The 13,648-nt window shown below is 53.5% G+C and overlaps 2 protein-coding genes across 2 annotated transcripts; one reads left to right on the top strand and one right to left on the bottom strand.

The window, feature by feature from the left end:
• Window positions 1–1,885: 1,885 nt before the first annotated feature.
• FEM1A (fem-1 homolog A) lies at window positions 1,886–6,077 on the top strand. Its single transcript, XM_082495508.1, has one exon. The coding sequence runs from the start codon at window positions 2,083–2,085 to the stop codon at window positions 4,126–4,128; it is 2,046 nt and encodes a 681-aa protein (XP_082351634.1). The 5' UTR covers window positions 1,886–2,082; the 3' UTR covers window positions 4,129–6,077.
• Window positions 6,078–10,134: 4,057 nt separating this feature from the next.
• TICAM1 (TIR domain containing adaptor molecule 1) lies at window positions 10,135–12,448 on the bottom strand (the record flags this gene model as incomplete). The annotated part of the gene is made up of 1 exon (XM_082495605.1): window positions 10,135–12,448. The coding sequence occupies one exon, from the start codon at window positions 12,446–12,448 to the stop codon at window positions 10,259–10,261; it is 2,190 nt and encodes a 729-aa protein (XP_082351731.1). The 3' UTR covers window positions 10,135–10,258.
• Between the last annotated feature and the right edge of the window lie 1,200 nt (window positions 12,449–13,648).

Below are 13,648 nucleotides of genomic sequence, written 5' to 3'. Positions count from 1 at the left end.
CTGCAGCATAAACAGCCCAAGTGCTGCGGATTTCACACATGGATGTTCACAAGTGGGGACAGAGACACGCACGGGTACACAGCACCCCCTGCACACAGCCCGCTTGCGCGTTCAGCCCTTCGATATTTGCACACAAATGCACTGGTGCGCACAGACACACATGTTAATATTGAAATGGACCACGTGTGCCCAAACTCACTGCTGCCAGGTATCCACTTATGAGAACACAATTTTAAGCTTGTGACCATACGTGCGTATTTGCACATCTGTGTGCAGAGGGGACACGGGAATACTCCCACCTAGCAAATACTCCAGCGCACACAGCTGCTCCTCCTGTCCCGGCACAGCATGGACAGGATGGAGACCTTCAACACATCTTTGCTCCTTTTCAAGTGCGAAGCCGCCGCATCCCCGAGGACATTGCACATGTAGCTGACGCGCTCACGCGCGGCGTCAATCCTGGTGCAGGAATCCTGCCACGGGCGCTTTGGCTCTGGCTCTCAGGAGCGCTGAGCACCTGCTGCTCCCAGTGACTTTAACAGCTGCTGAAGTGAAAATTAGGCCCACGCTGTCTGTTATGCAAAAGCAGTTTCTTAGCAACAAAAATGATATTCTGTGTGAAGGCAACATGCATTAGCCGGATAATCCTAGGTAATTCCAGACAAGACCTAAATGGGTGGATGGATGGACGGACTGAATAATAATAATAATGACAGACAGAATAAGAATAATGGAAATAATGAGGCTAATCTTATTCCTCTGGAAAGGAGAAGAAACAGCTATAAATAAAATACAACAGGAGAAACCCTGTGCCAATTCCCCATATAAAGATTAGAGCCACTTAAATTCAACTTACGCCCTAAAAATAGGTTCTGGTAACTAAAGCTTCGCTCATCTAAGCCAAGCTATTTATTGCTTTGAATGTTTTTCCTTCACCCCAGCCAGGTATTATCATTCAGGAACGGAGAAAGCCGCACATCTTGTCCAAGGGCAGGGACCAACGGGAACAAATCTGCCTTTGAGGCTTTGCTACCTCCACACTATCACGTCCCGGGCAGAAAACGCTGTACTTTAAAACGCTCTACCAAACCCAAACGATTTGCTGCAATTACGCACACGCCAGACTCGCGCCGTGCTAGCACCCTCTGTAGCCACTGTATTTTGTAGTTCAATCGTTTCAGGGAATTTCACAGAAATTAAACCTCTCGTGAGATTTACACACGCTGTAAAGTTACAGAAGAACGTTTCCAGCCCAGGTCGCACCCGCTCCGCACAGAAAGCAGCGCCCCGACCCTTCCTCCCTCCCTCCCTCCCTCCCTCCCCGGGGCGTTCAGGCCACAGCAACCGGGGTCTCTTGCCCCCGGGGCCCACCTCACACCGGGCTCCGCTCCCTCCCTCCCCGGGACCGAGTCCCTCCGGGTCCGCGCCGCCCGCCTGGGCTACAGCCCAGCCCCGGCCCGGTCTGCTTCCCCTGCGAGAGCCGCAGCCGCTCCGCGTATGAGCGAGGCAGGGGACGGGCCAAGGCCTGCTCCCCCCCGCCCGAGCCGCGGCCGCCCGCCGCTATCCCGCTCCCCGCCCCAGCAGCCCTGGCGGCGGCGCGGGGCGCGCTGGGAAAGGCAGGCCGGGCGCTCCCGGCATTCCGGGGAGGGGCGGCCGGCCCGGCTCGGAGAGACTACATTTCCCAGAGTGCCTCGCGCCCCACGGCGGCGCGGCCGGCGGGCCCCGGCTGCCGCCCCTTTCCCGCTGCCTGACGGGAAACTGAGTCTCCGGGGAGAGGCTCCCGCCTGGCCACGCCGGGGCCGGGACTACATTTCCCATCCTCCTCCTCTCTCCCCGCCCCCAGAGCGGTGGGGGCGCCATTTTGTTTCGCGTTCCAACCTAAGATGGCGGCCGGGCGAAGAGACTGAAGGTTGCTGTGCTAAGGTGAGGGGTGTCTCACGGGCGCCGCCGGCCCCGCAGGGCTTCTCCCCGCCTCGGGTCGCCCTCGCCCCATCCCCTGCCCCGGGCCGAGCTGGGGGCGTGGAGGAGCAGCCGGTCCATGGCCAGGAGGTGGTCGGTGCGGTCGCCGCGGCCCCCGTCGCCATGGACCTGCGCACGGCTGTGTACAACGCGGCCCGCGATGGGAAGCTGAAGCTGCTGCAGAAGCTGTTGGGCAGCCGGAGCCGGGAGGAGCTGGAGGCGCTGACGGCAGGGCCCGGCGGGGGTGACGGCCCCGGGGGAGGCAGCACCCCGCTGCTGATCGCCGCCCGGCACGGGCACCTGGAGGTGGTGGAGTACCTGCTGGATCACTGCGGCGCCCGCGTGGAGGAGGGAGGTTCGGTCAACTTCGATGGGGAGACCATCGAGGGGGCCCCGCCGCTCTGGGCGGCTTCTGCTGCCGGGCACCTGGGGGTGGTGCGCAGCCTCCTGGATCACGGCGCGTCGGTGAACCAGACCACGCTGACCAACTCCACGCCGCTGCGGGCTGCTTGCTTTGATGGGCACCTGGAGATCGTGCGCTATCTAGTTGGGGAGCGCGGGGCTGACCTGGAAGTAGCCAACCGGCACGGACACACTTGTTTGATGATTTCTTGCTACAAAGGGCACCGGGAAATTGCACGTTACTTGCTAGAGAAAGGTGCCGATGTCAACCGCCGGAGTGTGAAGGGGAATACAGCCCTGCATGACTGCGCCGAGTCTGGCAGCCTGGAGATCCTGCAGCTACTGCTCCGCTCCAAAGCCCGCATGGAGAAAGACGGCTATGGCATGACTCCTCTGCTAGCTGCCAGTGTCACCGGTCACACCAACATTGTGGAGTACCTCATCCAAGGAGGGCTGCAGCAGGAGGAGGAGGTTGCAGGGAACCAAAGTGGGACCGGTGCGTCAGGTGGGAGCCATCAGAGGTGCTGCAGCACTGGCAAGGAAACTCCTCAGGGCTGCGACAAAGAGGAGCGTGAGAGATGTTGTGCCTCAGCTTCCAGTCAGGATGAGCAGCAGGTCCCTAACGTGTTCTGCACTCGAGAGGCTGCTGTGGAAGCGCTGGAGTTGCTGGGTGCTACATTTGTGGATAAGAAACGTGACCTTTTGGGAGCCCACAAGTACTGGCGACGGGCGATGGAGCTTCGGTGTGAGGGTGGGCAATACCTGCCTAAACCTGAACCCCGACAGCTGGTGTTGGCCTACGACTATTCCCGGGAAGTGAGTTCGCTAGAGGAACTGGAAGCCTTGATTACTGATCCAGATGAGATGCGCATGCAAGCGCTGCTGATTAGAGAGCGCATCTTGGGTCCTTCCCACCCAGACACTTCCTATTACATCCGTTACCGAGGGGCAGTCTATGCTGACTCCGGCAACTTCGAACGCTGCATTAACCTGTGGAAGTATGCACTGGACATGCAGCAAGGCAACCTGGAGCCTCTCAGCCCGATGACTGCCAGCAGTTTCCTTTCCTTTGCTGAGCTTTTCTCTTACGTGCTTCAGGACCGCTCCAAAGGCACTTTAGCTACCCACTTGGGCTTCTCTGACCTCATGGGAGTGCTGAGCAAAGGCGTCCGGGAGGTGGAGAGGGCGCTCATGCATGGCAAGGACCCTGTGGTTGACTCAGCACAGTTCACCAAGACGCTGGCCATTATCCTCCACCTGGTCTTCTTGCTGGAGAAGGTGGAGTGCACCCCGGAGCAGGAGCACCAGAAGCGCCAGACTATCTACCGCCTGCTAAAGTGCAGCCCCCGGGCCAAGAATGGCTTCACTCCTTTGCATATGGCCGTGGACAAAGATACCACAACAGTGGGACGTTATCCCGTGGGCAAGTTCCCATCGCTGCACGTTGTGAACTTGCTTCTGGAGTGTGGGGCAGACCCAGATAGCCGTGATTATGACAACAACACCCCGCTGCATATTGCTGCCCGCAACAACTGCCCGCTGATCATGAGTGCCCTGATGGAGGCTGGAGCCCACATGGACGCCACCAATGCCTTCAAGCAGACCGCTTATGAGCTGCTGGATGAGAAGCTGCTCACAAAGAGCATGATGCAGCCCTTCAATTACATCACCCTCCAGTGCCTTGCTGCTCGCGCCCTGGATAAGCACAAGATTCCCTACAAGGGTTTCATCCCCGAGGAGCTGGAAGCCTTCATTGAACTGCACTAGGGTGGGAGAGCTGAATTCCCCAGCCCTTCCCGTCACCTGTCTCACCCCGCAGAGGTAGTGCAGCCTGAGATCTCGGGCCATCCTTGCTGAGGTGCCGAAGGCCGTCGCTGCGCTGAGTTGGGCTGCGAGCTTAGTCCTCATCTGTCACCATCAAGCTGGTGTGCGCAGGGATAGGGGAGGAGGAGGCTCGAGAGCTCATGGCTGTCCCTCATTGTTGTCATCTTCAGGTACCAGATATCTCCAGTGCACTGTATCCAGAGAAGGCCACAGCCCCTGCCCTTTCCCATGCCAACCGCCTTGTCCTGCGAAGGAAGGAAAATGGAGATTCCCTGGGACCTGCTGCCTCTCCCATTAGTGCTGGATTAACTCAGCGTTAAGCTTTGGAGCAGCTACGCATCACACCTGTGCTCTAGCCCTTCCCATCCCAAATACTGAACAGATAGGAATGCAAGTGAGGAATAAAATACCTTCCAACTAATGCTTTCCCCACCCCCTTCTCAGATTTGGTTCAGTACGAGTCAAACAGCCGAGTGGCTTGTGCTCTGCTGAGGTAGTTGCCTTGCGTGGCAGTAGGGCTGGGTATGCCGAGGACGTGGGTTTTTTTTTTCCTCCCTTGGTTGGCCGAGTAGCAAGCGGTGTTAAAGGCCTGAGATTTCAATGATTGTGCATAAAGCTGGGTTATTTTTTCTCTTTTAGAGCCAGGCCCTATCTATGCTGCAAGACTTCTTCAATCCTGTAAGATGTAGTAAGGTCAGTTCTGGTTATATAGTTTCATCAATAGATGTTGGTTTTTATGAATGGGGAGGAAAAACTGCTACCTTAAAAACAAAGTATTAATGTGGCATCCAGGCCCTTAGCTTGCCCATTCCGAACACATTCAGTCCCTTCCCAGTGCTGAGGTCCTTTAGCTCCAGAGGTCAGCAGGGATAGAGCTGTACAGGGTGGATATGGCCGTTTCGGAGCCAAACTGGTGCGCTCTGATCCATCTTTGAAGATGTGCTCTTGCAAGCCCATTAGGATGGGGGGTACTTGTAGCGTGGGTGGTACTGGGGGTTTATTAAAGCAAGTGGGTGTTGGTGGCCTGTTTGCATGAGGGTGGTCTGAAGGAAGAAGCAAGAAAGAAATGAAAGTTAAAGGTGCCTTCTTGTTCTTCTGAGGTTTATTAGTATCAACTGATTTGGCTCTTAATTATCTCATTCTGAAAACCTGCATGGAGTGGGTTGTTAGCATCTGGTTTTGGCTTTTGATTCTTTTTGCAACTTTACTGAGGATGGTGCTACTTCAAAGATTGAATTTGAAATCTCATTTGGCTACTCTTTGGGCAAGCTCCTCTCTTTAATTAGGATCTGCACACAAGTTGTTTTCTTTAAATCTGTAGTCTCAGGGTAGGTATTTGCCTCCATTAGCAGAACCCTCCTTGGTGGTAAACAGTCAGTGTTGGTAAATACGATGCTGTTCCAACAGTTTATCTTCTTGCAGGGGGAGTGGCTGGGCTTTGGCAGCCTGTGGCTCATTTCTTGGCCCCGGGCAGAGTGGAAAGCGCAGTTGGGGGTGAAGCAGCTGCCTCTGAGCTTTGGGAAAGGTCAAGACTGGGAGAGCAGAACCCTGATAAACAACCATGCACTATATGCTACTGAAGCTTCTCTACTTGTATTTATAAGCCAGCGTATCTGTATGCCTCAATAATCCAATGCTCTCTGCCCCTTAAAGATATTGTAGATCTGCCATTACATTTTTGCAGTGTTAACTATAACATTTATTTATAAAGCAAGGAGGTTTAACTTTTATTGAAATGTAAAGTGCAGAGTTAGTTTAGCTACGTTCTATTATTATTATTTTTTTTCCTTTTGGCTGAAACCTGAACTAAACTGCAGGAATGGAATTTGTTAATTTGTGAGCTGATGAGTGCTCTTAACTTTAAATAATAAAACAAAAAATGGCTGCTAGAATGCAAGTGCCTTGGACTTCTTGCTGGTAAGCCTCTCTTCAGCTTGTTCCCTAGGGATGGTACACGTGTGGGTATGGAAGTACTGGGCGTTTGCAATGAACAGATGGGATTGTTTCACTTCATCTGAATTTCCTTCTGGGAAAAGCTAATCTGCACTGCAATTGCAAACATTTCCCCTGAAAAAGGGTAACACTGACACTGAAATGACACCTCTCTTTACATGCTTTGCTGTATATCTTTTGATGTAAATTAAACAGTGCGAAAGGATGCTACTCTGTATAATACTCAGGTATTATCTGCCTTATGTATGGTTGGGACTGGGCACAGCCAGCGGAAAGAGGGACACAGTGGGGCTATCATCGATTTATGTTTTTCAACCCCAGAGCTGTCAGTGGGAGGTCAAAAGCAAGCAGAGGAATTAAAGGTACTGGAGTTAGTTCCACACAAGAATGTGGATTTCCAAAAATGCTCGGCCTTCCTTGGGAGGATGGGAGCAGATGGCTAAAATATTTGAATGTTTGTCCCTTCGTTGATTGCTTCATCCTCAAAAATAACTCTTGATGGTTTGATCGGTGTTGCTGCCCTCGTGCTAGACATCACAGTTCTGCGGGACGTGCTTCTCCCGTTGAAATAGGACTGATGTACTATATAGGTGCTCTTCAGGTACATAGGAGAGAAGCTGCTGCCACTGCAGGTACGAGGAACCACATAGCCTCAGGGCTGAGGCAGTGGCCGCTGATCATTCCCAGACTGTGGTGCTCTCTGACCCAGATCCCAAAGCTGCTGGGAGGAGGGAGATGAGAAGGGACTTGTTCCACAGCTGGGGTGGGGAAGCAGCTCTGGAACTGGGATCTTGTGATGGGGTAACTGGGGGATCCAGTCAGGGACAAAAGCCTCAAGGAGGAGAATACTTTGTGCGATAGAAAAGGGCTTTAATATTTTTTTTTATAATAAACTGTAATAACATAGTAAGGACCCAACAATTAAATTTTGATAGTAATTACTGGGTGGTAGAAATCACTCCATGAATTTAGGGGTAATTACAATGAACAGTCTTTATTTATTGTAGGTGTGGTCTGGGCCAGCTCCAGTATGTGGGGAGTTGTGGAGAGCAGTGAAATGTTTCAGTGATGATTTTGTTATCTGAGTAATTAATTATCTTGGACAGAGAGTGGAGGTTGTTTTTTTTTTTCACTGAGGTGGCTACAGACCCTCCTGGAGGACACTGCTCTCCAGGAACCCTTCTGTGCACTGTCACCAACAGAATGTCTGCCTTCCGTTCCTTTCTTAAAGCCTCAGATGTGCTTTTCTCTCCCTAATACTGGTAATTTGCCCTCTTGACAATAAAGCCTCCCATACAGGTTTCTTTAGAAATGCAAAAGTGGTGAGAAATCCACTGGGGCATTCCTGGAGCTGGTTACTGGTGCCCTTTTATGGACATCTTTGGACCCTCCTAATGCCGTAAGATCAATCTTTACAAAGAAAGTGGCCTAGAGCCTAAAGGTAGGGATGCCACATCAGCATTTCTCAGGTTCCCGGAGAAACTGGGGAAGAACGAGAGGGCCACAGGTGAAAACAAGGCCCTGGTGGCAAAGCTTCCTTTCCAGGGTGAGCGACAGCAAAGAGGGCCCTGAAAAACCTGGGAAGAGTGAACCTGCTGCTGTGATTAAAACAGGGCTGTGGCTTTCAAAAGGAACTTGCTCCCAATAACCTTTGAGCCCCTCAGCCCTCCACATGCCGTAAGCTTAAAAAAACCCTTCCAACCCTGCAATGTTCCACAGTCTGCGGCCGTGTCTTTCCCTCTCCCTTTCTCCGGTCCAAGCAAACCTGATGTGGCTGTGTTATGGTTGTTTACAAGTTAGAGCAGCTTCCAGTTGACCATGTTTGCATGACATTTATTTATAGAAAGCAGAAGAGCTGGGGAAGGAGTGATGTATATGTTTTCTCCCGAGGGGAGGGACTGTCCTGGTGGCTGCACAGCAACTGCAACGTCACCGGAATTGCGGTAACACAACACCTATTGGAACAAAGGTGATGTAGAGCGGAGAAAATAGGGAAATAGAAGGAATCCAAGCACTTGGAGGGTTCCAGCGGACTCTATAAAGAGTAAATGAGTTAATCCATTGTCACTGGGTCCTTCGAAGTTAAAAGCCAAACTGTTTCAAAGCCGGAAGCCAACAACTGATGGCAGCTTTTAAACAGCAGTGCTTTTTTTGTGGTTCTTGTTCTGCTCAGGACAGAGAAGGCTTTGATTTGTCTGAGCCTGGTGTCTTGGGCTAGTCCTCAGCCAAGGAGGTCCAGGAGGAGCTCAGCCTTCTTGAGGTGGGGGGGAGGGAGGCAGAGAGACCTATGGACAGATCTGTGAGAAAGGACCTGTGGCTTTTTAAGAGAGAATTCTGTGGGATTTAAATCCGAAACTGACCGCACTGCTCTGTTGCACTTTAAGAGTAGGGACACATCAGCTCTTGTCTCCTACATGTGGTCGTGCCCAGGAGCTACAGAGCTTGCACTGAAGTTCGGTCAGTGCTCAGGCTCTCCGGCATCATCCTGCAGACATCCTCAGCCCCTCAAAAATAAAGTGGCAGCAGTTGCAGCTTTCAGTACAGGGCAGGTGGGGACTGTCCTCCTGTATACTGTTCCCTGCTGTCCTCTGAGGAGCAGGGCTGAGGAGAGACTCCCATGCTGTTCTCCGTGCTGGGGATTCGTGTCTCAGCAGTCAGCTTTGTTTAGTAGGTTGGTGCTTGTCTGGGAAGGCGAGCGTTGTGCACAACGAGCTTGAGGTAGGTTGAGCCAGAGAGGAAGAGCGAGGTGACTGGGGAGCCCAGTGCTGTTGGCTGGGCTGTGGTCCACAGAGGGAGCCGTCCCATTTCTGGTCATCTGGTGGCTTTGGGCTGACCTCTGCTGACAGAGAAGGCAAACGGCCACGGCAGAAGCTGTTGTGGAGTCTGGGGCTTTGCTTCCGCTGTCCTCCTTGTGCTAAAAGCTCAGTAGATATCTGCCCAGTACAGCCCTCAGCCAGGGCCTGCGCACCACCTCCCCGTTCCTGGCCTTCCTCCACCCCTTCTGTAATGCTCTGCTTTTCCATCAAACTTTTTCCTCAAAGGCAGTAACACAACCAGGTGGGGTAATCTCCGCAGGGAACATTTCTGCACAGCAGCCAGGCTAACGGGGCCCCGCTCCCACCATTTCCAAGCAGGTAAGAATGGATGAGCGAACACTCAGCTTTTGCCTCCTCTGACTTTCTCTGCACTTCCCCCCCTCATTCCACTTTTGTTAAGTATTCCTCCCACACAGACCCCCCAGTGCAGCTTTACTGTAAAGGTTCTTGTTGAGCCATGTATCTGGTGTGCAATCTCAGTTCTTTAACAGACTTTTCTTAAATACAAAAATACTTCAAGCCACGCCTCCAGGGGCACATGGGAATTTTGTCTTTCACAAACACAAAACTTCTCTCTCTGTAGTTTCAGAGGGGAACTGGGAAGAGTGCTCTCTTGATGCCTCATCCCAGACACCTGCAGCCTCTCCGAAGGCTCTGCAACCGCTCTCCGCAACTTTCCTGGGTCTGATGCGAGAGGCTTGGGGGAAACGGTGCTGCTGGTGCGGCGTCATGGGTGCAGCATGGGCATAGGCGTGAAAGCCCAAGCGAAGAGGACTGCTGGAAGAAAACAGGACCTTGTGGTACTTGGCACCTTGACAGGGGGCCGCAGCGGCTCCCAAAAGTGTCCTCTGAAGATTTTCCCTCAAATGGTTGGGTCAGCAGCAGCAGATGAAACAGAAATGCAGTGTGCCACCTCCCAGCCCCCTCCACCCCTGGAGGTACAGACAGAACAGTTCTCCCCATCCCCCCGACTGCCCCTCTGCTAATTCTACAGGAAAGAGCCAGAGAAACACAAATAAATTAATTAAAATTTATTTATAAAACCTTCTGGTAGTCTCAGAAAATCAGGAAAAGAGTTTTCTCATTTACTTGAAAATAAGGACAAGGAAAAGAGTCTCAGGAGAACACAGCCTCTTTTGTCCAACAAAAAAGAAGGTAATTTTCTCCTGTGCTCCAAGAAAGTAGCACCTTTTACCCACAGTGAAACAAGAATAGTCCCAGTCCCAGCGGAATCACTATAATCTAGGGTTTGAAACCAAGTGTGTCTGGCCTTGGCTGACCTGCTGCATCTCCAGTCAAGCTTTCTACCTGGTTTCTTCCTCGCTGTCCTGTGGACCTGGTGTGACAGTTTCTACCTGCATCGTGTTGTGGTTCCCAATCTGGACCATTCGAGCATGTTGAATGATGAGGTGCGGGATCCCTTGTGGACCTGGCATCACGTTGTAGTGGCCTGACGGGAGAGGAGGTGGTTGGAAAGGAAGGGGACCCATCTGAGCAGGCATGTGGTGACCGGTGGGGGGAGGGGGGTATGTGGCAGGAGGGATAGCCGAAGCGGTGGGATACCACTGTCGGGGTGGTTGCTCCAGCAGCTGCAGCCGTGGTGCTGATGGAGGCGCCTGGGGAAGGGAGCCAAGGTTCAGACCAGCCAAGTTGTGCAGTGTTTTTTGATACTGTTCCTGATACTGCTGTAGCTTCTTTCTCTGCACCATGTCCCACGTGGCTTTCCTCTCACTGATCCTGCTGGTGGTAAAGGTGTTCTGCACTGTCCTGGAGAAGCCAGGAGAGTTCTCATCCAAGGGCATGAGCCCGCGGAGCGTGCTGGGAATCTGACTCCGCTCCAGGGGATTCTCCTTGGGTACAAAAGGGATGACTGAGTCGTGCTTGGATGGTTTCAGGATGGACTCCATCAGAGCAGTGTTTGTCTGAAACATACACAGGTTTCCTGGGAAGTTCTTGGTCAGTAGAAGGATGATGAAAGCAGAATTCTCCATAGCATCCTGGAAGCAAGTGAGATGGCTGCGTCCAGCAATGAAGAAGTCCTCACAGAGTGTGGCACCGTTGGGAACCCCCATGTTCTCCAGCAGGTTCTTGACCCGATGGGCAACAATCTCATCTTCACTAGCGTGCAGGACAACAAAGGTGAAGAACTTTACCTCTCCACCATCTGGCTCTGATGTGGGCACTGCTTCTACAGTTTGGAGAAGAGGAGGCCAGGCTGGAGAGGGGGATGAGGGGAGGGGAGGGGGATAAGTTAAGTTGGAAGCAGCTCCTGAAAAATGAGGGGGAAGGGTTGAGGAGAAGGAATAGCTAGGAGGAGGAGGGGAACAGGCTGAAATGGAAGCAGATACAGAGTTAGAAGAAACACCTGCTGGAACACAGGAGTCCTCCCTGAACCTGTGGGTAGAACCAGTATCCCCTGTAGCTCTTGAGTCAGGAAGACCTGTAGATAATTGCTTTTCATCTTGCTTTTTGGCTGTGCTTTCTTTTGGTGCGTGAGGTTCTGCTGCCACTGTGCTGGAAACATCACTACTTTGGACAGGTTGGTTCAGAGCACCTGGTGTGGGCAGCTGCGTTTCGGGAAGAGGGAGAGTTGGATGACATGAACTGAGCGGTAGAACCTTCTCCATCTGCGGGATTTGGGCACCTGTGTCCTGCCAGGGATAGGAATTGGTTCTGCTGGCCCAGCTTGTTTCCTGTGGGACGTGGTTCTGTCTGTCCCTGTCAGGCTGTCCAGTGCAGCTGGCGCTCCCTTCGCTCAGCTGGCTGGGCTGGGGGACACGCTGGTGGGAAGAAGGCTGGGTGTGAAAAATAACCGTTGGCGATGCGCTGATCTCAAAGCAACTGGGGAAAGAGGGACTCCCCGTGGAGCGCAGGGTCTGTGGGCCTGAAAGGTCTGAGTTGCCTCCAATCTGCACTGGGGAACTCCTCACCACGTAGTTTGGGCTGGGCACCTGGAGAAATCCGATGCCCGCATCAGATCTCAGCGTCTGAAATTTGTCACCTGGGCCCGTGTTGACAGCAGAGCTGTGGTTTTCCTGGTCTTCAGGTGGGATACTGTTGAGCGCGTCCCCCTGAGTTTCCTTGCTGGTGTTGCAGGCTTTGGTGGCGGCCCGGCAGGCTTTGTCCATGGCCTCGTGACTGCACAGTTTTTCCTTCGCCAACATGGAGTAGATCTGTGCCAGAAGCACCATGGCACCTGCATCCAGCAGGGGAGGCTGCAAATCCCCCCCGTCTTCCTGCACTCCTGCAGCGCCCAGTTTGGTCTGGTGGACATACTGGGCTGCCCGGTTATCTCCCAAGGCATCCAAACAGATTCTTGCATCCCCTTCTCGCCCCAGGGTAAGCAGGATCATGGCTTGCAGTAATTTGCTGCTGGTCCCAAATATCAAGTGCTTCAGTTTATGTTTGAGGCTGAGGAGTTTATCTTGTGGGATCTGGGATAGAATATTAAAAACATCCTCAAAGCTTGGCTGGAGCTCGGCGCTCTGTGCCATCTCATCGGCTGGTGGCCCAGATGATGGACTGGAGCAGCGTGGATGGAAAAAGCATATTACAGCACTCGGAGCGGAGGTGCGTTCCCCTGCGGTGCTGTGTGACGCCCTGGTTGCACTTCACGTACCGCACAAGCGATGGCTCTTTGCTGCTTAGGGGCTCATCTCAGAACCGGGATATCTCCGTCCTCAGGAACCGGCCAGATGGACCTGTGAGAAGAACACAGGGCAACAGTCAGAAATAGTGCTGTGGGAAGCCGGGGGGTCCTCACAAGGTTTGCTGAGTTCCCACGCTCTCCCTCGCAGCTCTCGAGTATTTTTGCATCTGTTCGGTGCTGGCGGCTCTGCCAGTGCTCCGTGCGTTATTCCAACTCCTGTTAAGTGACGATCAGGTTCTTTGCTTTCATTTCACATTTGTTACAACCAGAATGGCTGAACTAATAATGTATTTAGGTAAATTCAAGTGTTGGTCTCCTCCAAGTGGTTGGTTCCAGGGGCCTCGTGGGCTCCTTGTGATGGGCGGCGGAGGAGTAAAGCGCGTTCGGAGGAGGCCCTTTCGAATTGCTCGTGCCGGGTGGGTGGATAACCCACAGGCACCCTCTGCCAGGCTGCCTCATGTAATCGTGGACGTTGTATCTGCGTCCACATGTAATCCCTGAGCCCTGCTAAACCCTCGCACTCACCAGCGGCCTCTGACCGGGGTGAAATTAAACAGCAGAAGGTGTCCAGAGCGGAGGAGCGGGTTCCCAGTGGGACTCGGCTCGCAGGCACTGAACAGCCCGGTGGAAAAGCCTCCCCTATTTAAAGGCAGCACCAGCGAATGCCCAAAAATAGCTCTCAACCGGGGAAAGTTTATAATTTCAAATTGCTTTTTTTTCTATATCTCATGAAAATCCTCCAGTTGCCCAATGAAGGAGCTGAGGCTGAACCGGAGGAAGTCTCGGGCTCTCGCCACGAAACCGCCGGTGCGGTGAAAGGGCAGGAGGGCCGGGGGGAGGGGTGGGGTGGGAGAGGGCCGGCGCTGGGGAGGGCCACCGAGCCCGACCCCGCTCCCCGCCGCCCTTCCGCCCGCTGACTCACCGCGGCGCCCCGGGGCCGCTGCCCCGCTCCTCCGCCCGCCCTTGGCGGGACGGGCCCAGCCTACCTCCGGCCGGTCCTGCGCCGGGGGTCCCCGCGGGAGGGCTCGCTGCGGCGGGGCCGGCT

The sequence above is a fragment of the Vanellus vanellus genome (assembly GCF_965231255.1).
Source record: "Vanellus vanellus genome assembly, chromosome: 25".
Classification (NCBI taxonomy): domain Eukaryota; kingdom Metazoa; phylum Chordata; class Aves; order Charadriiformes; family Charadriidae; genus Vanellus; species Vanellus vanellus.
The sequence above is the reverse complement of the archived record's forward strand: the minus strand, read 5'-3'. Positions and strand labels throughout refer to the sequence as shown.